At 35.7% G+C, this 5,412-nt stretch overlaps 1 protein-coding gene across 1 annotated transcript in view; it reads left to right on the top strand.

Annotated features, from left to right (window-relative positions):
* Nucleotides 1–68: 68 nt before the first annotated feature.
* LOC106476998 (periostin-like) overlaps nt 69–5,412 on the top strand; it is a gene marked incomplete at its 5' end in the record, with an annotated part of 6,884 nt that continues 1,540 nt past the window's right edge. The window contains 6 exons of the mRNA XM_013937606.2: nt 69–235; nt 790–1,254; nt 1,595–1,809; nt 3,114–3,300; nt 3,449–3,550; nt 5,105–5,215. Coding sequence (XP_013793060.2) covers nt 69–235; nt 790–1,254; nt 1,595–1,809; nt 3,114–3,300; nt 3,449–3,550; nt 5,105–5,215 — 1,247 coding nt within the window. The remainder of the gene's footprint in view (nt 236–789; nt 1,255–1,594; nt 1,810–3,113; nt 3,301–3,448; nt 3,551–5,104; nt 5,216–5,412) is intronic.

Consider the following 5,412-nt stretch of genomic DNA (forward strand, 5'->3'; position numbering starts at 1 on the left):
TGTACTGTAGCTCTACGTGTACTGTAGCTCTACATATGTAGCTAATATATTACAAATTGACATTTTAGTGATTTTGTTACACAATCTTATTACTTGAATGTTTTTTTTTGTTGTTTATTTGAAGAATTTATACTGAACCACGTGTTAGAGGGTGTACACTACCTGAAAGAGTTCACCAGTGGCTTAAGCCATCCAACTCCTCAAGGACAACAGTTGCATTTCTCCCTGGCACCAGGTCAGTCCGATCTTTGACTGAAGCGACACATTAAGTTAACTGTTCTCGAACAGATAAATCAAGAAAAGTGATTAATATATAGGCAATCAAATTCGATGACGAGGAACCCCTTTTGAGACTAATAATGCTTGGAGACGGCTTGAACGGGTAATGAAGAAAAACTTTAATATAAGTTCAACATAACAGCAAATGTACAACGTTTCGGCAAGGTTTTGTCATCATCAGGTACAAGTAGTTTATACTGACAAGGTTTTGTCATCATCAGGTACAAGTAGTTTATACTGACAAGGTTTTGTCATCATCAGGTACAAGTAGTTTATACTGACAAGGTTTTGTCATCATCAGGTACAAGTAGTTTATACTGACAAGGTTTTGTCATCATCAGGTACAAGTAGTTTACACTGACAAGGTCTTATCATCACCTGAATATTTATTTTACGTTGACGAATATATCGTTATCATGCATTAAATTTCCAGGTAATGGAGGATATAACCACACCTGCAGAATTACTTGCTAAATATGTATTATTAATTCGCATTTTTCCTTTTTCCAGATGGATCTGTTAAAGTAAATGGTGCAAATATCGTGGAATATAACATTTTAACCGAAAATGGCGTCGTACATATCATTGATCGTGTTCTGTTTACACCACCACTATCTGGTGGTCAACCACAACGTCCGTTTAGACCTGGTGCACCAGGAACAGCTGGTCAACCACAGCGTCCATCAATCTCTAATCGTCCTGGACAACCTGTGGGTGCCTCAAGAGGAAGTGATTCCATTATGCCTCCCTATCATCCACCACCAATTACGACTCCACAGCCTGATGGCCAGGAGCCAATTTTACCTCCTCCACCAGGACTGGTGACTGGAAGTGGTGCTCCTCCTCCCCCAGGAAATACTATTCTTCAGATCATTGAAATGCCTGGTCTCAATATCCAAGGGCAGCCAGTTGGCCTTAACACCTTTTATGACTTGCTTAAAAATTCAGGCTTGATAAATACACTCAACAAACAAGGTAAATAGTTTAATTTTTATATACATTTTTGTATAAATATAAGATTGAAAAAGAAAATTTGAATTTTTAGTTGGGACATAGCATATTTATTACGTTTTTGAGAAATTTTATGGGGCGTTTTGCCCCATGCACAAAAATATTTCAGGCCAAAGAAGTGATTTACTTCCTTGCAGTGAATTATGTTGCTAAAACTTCAAATTTAAAAAATCTAACTTCAAGTTACGAATATTTTGTACCTAAAATTCTAGAAACAATGAGTGTTAAAGCGTTTAAACAATATATTGTGTTAAAATGATTGATTATTTAACGTTGATCCGTTAATGATTGTATTTTCTGACAGGTCCTTTCACAGTGCTTGTCCCTACTGACGACGCATTTTCTAATCTTCCGGCTGGAGTTCTGAATGAACTCAAGAATAACCCTCAGTTACTGAGACGTGTACTTCTAAATCATGTTCTCAGCCTTTCTCTCAACCCGCAAGATCTCCAGAACAACATGGTGATAGAAACAAACAGCGGTCTTCGGCTGTTCGTTAGTGTTCTCAATGGTGGACAGGTACGGAGCATCACATTTAACTGTTTCGGATATACCGCAAAGCTACACGAAGGCTATCTGCGTCAGCCATTCCGAATTTTGAACTGATAGTGATAGACTAGTGGAATGGCAACTAGTCAACAGCACCCACCGCGAAGTCTTGGGCTACTCTAAACGAATACTGGCATTTGACTATAGATCTTATAAGTTACCCAAGTCCCCAAAATGTAAAACGCTATATTGCACTAATAGAATGTTAACGTGAACCTAGTGATTCACAGCTCATCACGCTAACATCTAACCCACACACATAACCTAGTGATTCACAGCTCATCACGCTAACCTCTAACCCACAGTCATAACCTAGTGATTCACAGCTCATCACGCTAACCTCTAACCCACACACATAACCTAGTGATTCACAGCTCATCACGCTAACCTCTAACCCACAGTCATAACCTAGTGATTCACAGCTCATCACGCTAACATCTAACCCACAGTCATAACCTAGTGATTCACAGCTCATCACGCTAACCTCTAATCCACACACATAACCTAGTGATTCACAGCTCATCACGCTAACCTCTAACCCACCGTCATAACCTAGTGATTCATAGCTCATCACGCTAGCCTCTGACCCACAGTCATAACCTAGTGATTCACAGCTCATCACGCTAACATCTAACCCACAGTCATAACCTAGTGATTCACAGCTCATCACGCTAACCTCTAACCCACAGTCATAACCTAGTGATTCACAGATCATCACGCTAACCTCTAACCCACAGTCATAACCTAGTGATTCATAGCTCATCACGCTAGCCTCTGACCCACAGTCATAACCTAGTGATTCACAGCTCATCACGCTGACCTCTAGCCTACAATCATTCCCAGGACCCTGGAGGCTAGGAATAATAACTGAGACTCTTCAACACAGTTATCTTTTAACTATATTTTAACTTATTCTACTTAATATAAAAGAAAGAATTATCCATGAATTCATCTCATACTGTTAAGTTCTCGAACAGTATTTTAATTTTTATCAAGAAACACGTTTTTTATCCACTACACTTTGGATCGAAGCTTGAAAAAAATGTATCAAGTTGTTATTCACCAAGAAAAAACTAAATCATAACTAAAATGAAATTAATGAATTATTATATATATATATATTTGTTAGATCAGAACATGTCTTACAGCTCCAAAATATAAAAACAAAATTAATGTATATCGTAAAAATGTGTGTAAATCAGTCATCTTGTTAATCATAAAATATGCTTTTGTTACATAGGTATTAAAAAATGTATTATCGATTTTTGATTTAGAAAATTTTGATTGGAGGACCAAAACTAGTTGCATCAACATTAACAGAAAATGGTTACGTGTACATCATCAACCGATTCCTTAATCGTCTGCCAGCAGTAAACATTGTTACAGAACTTAACAGCCGTGAAAACCTTGCTAAGCTAGTCTCCTCGGTCGTGACTGCAGGACTGGAACAAACATTTCGCCGTAAGTACTAGTTTCTTTGTTAGTGTTTCAAATACATCGGGTATTTATCGGCGAAGGTGCTGTATTTGTATAAAGAAATATATTGGGCTTAAAATTACACTGTGTTTAATGTTTATATGTCTGATTATGGATGTTTTGATATTTTTAGACGAAGGCCCGTACACAGTTTTCGCCCCAACTGACGAAGCCTTCGCTGCCCTTCCAGAAAATGACCTGCGACAATTACTTGGAAACCCCGAGGCTTTGAAAGGTGAACGTTGAATAAGAATTACACAATACTTCATAACAACGTTATTAGCTACCTAGATATAGACGTTCACAAACAGCATTTTAATGATAGAAATTGAAGTACGAAATGTCTTAATCAGGAGGAATGTATAAAAACACTGTAGTCAGTGTAATTTTAATCACTAAGTATAAGGCCTAGATTTTTGGAGGGTGGTTAATGAAAGTGTTCCAAAACGCGACATTAATTTCTTGACGACCTAATAAAATACACGGCCTGGTTAACTAATGAATGAATATTTGCTGTCAAATTCTTATCAATGCTGTATGTGTAGCTATTTGGCTGACAATTTATTAATTATACAAAATAATGTTACGACAGCGGGGGTCACGTGACACTAGTAACACGTCATATTCTCGAAGGTTCGTGAATCCTCGAGTGTTTACTAGATTTGCGGTATTCTTGTATATATAAGACGGCAACGATGTAATTGAATGGCAGACAGAGAGAGATTGACGATTGAGTCGAGCACGTGAGTCGTTCGTTGTGAATTATAGCGTTTGTTATAGCGTGACTGTGGAAATTATGTACTGCAAAGTTGTATTCAGAAAGAATAAACTAGTTTTATTTAAGAAAGGACTTGTATCGCTAAAGTTTCCTCGGAAAGAGTTTTTACGAAAAATTAACAAACTAATGACCAGAGACGTAACAAAACGTTTTAATGTATCTAAAGTAACTATATAGTATTAGTCATGTTCCTGTTGTTTTCCTTAATTTAGTGGCAAGAAGAAACGTTTTGTTGAGATAATGTTGCCCTGTATCATTTATTTATTAAACCAAATATCGCTTCACAATAGTGTAGATACAGTTAGTGTTAATGTTTTATATTTACAGAACTAATGTTGAGATAATCGCCCTCTATCATTTATTTATTAAACAAAATATCGCTTCACAATAGTGTAGATACAGTAAGTGTTAATGTTTTATATTTACAGAACTAATGTTGAGACAATCGCCCTGTATCATTTATTTATCAAACAAAATATCGCTTCGCAATAGTGTAGATACAGTTAGTGTTAATGTTTTATATTTACAGAACTAATGTTGAGAAAATCGCCCTCTATCATTTATTTATTAAACCAAATATCGCTTCACAATAGTGTAGATACAGTTAGTGTTAATGTTTTATATTTACAGAACTAATGTTGAGATAATCGCCCTCTATCATTTATTTATTAAACAAAATATCGCTTCGCAATAGTGTAGATACAGTAAGTGTTAATGTTTTATATTTACAGACTAATGTTGAGACAATCGCTCTGTATCATTTATTTATCAAACAAAATATCGCTTCACAATAGTGTAGATACCGTTAGTGTTAATGTTTTATATTTACAGAACTAATGTTGAGATAATCGCCCTCTATCAGTTATTTATTAAACCAAATATCGCTTCACAATAATGTAGATTCAGTTAGTGTTAATGTTTTATATTTACAGAACTAAATTTTCTTTTAATTATATTAATAAGATAAATGAAAGTTTTATTTGTAATTATGCAACTAATGATTTGTTGCAGAGGTGATACTGAACCATGTGGTAGAGGGCGTTCATTATAAAAAAGAATTCAGCAGTGGACTTGTCCTCCCTACGCCTAGGGGGCAAAACCTTCGTTTTGTTGTGGCATCAGGTTAGTGCTTATGCGTTTGAATAAATACTAACATGTACGTATTCAAGATTTCTTACTACTTAACGCTTTTCTTTGAATGTAACAACGCTTTATTATAGTTATGACAGCTTTCATAAAATAATTCCGCTATTATAACTTAAGTTACAACGTTTACCACAGCTTGTTTTATAGACATATTTAATTATAGTATTGTTACG

Source organism: Limulus polyphemus, unplaced genomic scaffold (genome assembly GCF_000517525.1).
Source record: "Limulus polyphemus unplaced genomic scaffold, Limulus_polyphemus-2.1.2 Scaffold12482, whole genome shotgun sequence".
Classification (NCBI taxonomy): Eukaryota; Metazoa; Arthropoda; class Merostomata; order Xiphosura; family Limulidae; genus Limulus; species Limulus polyphemus.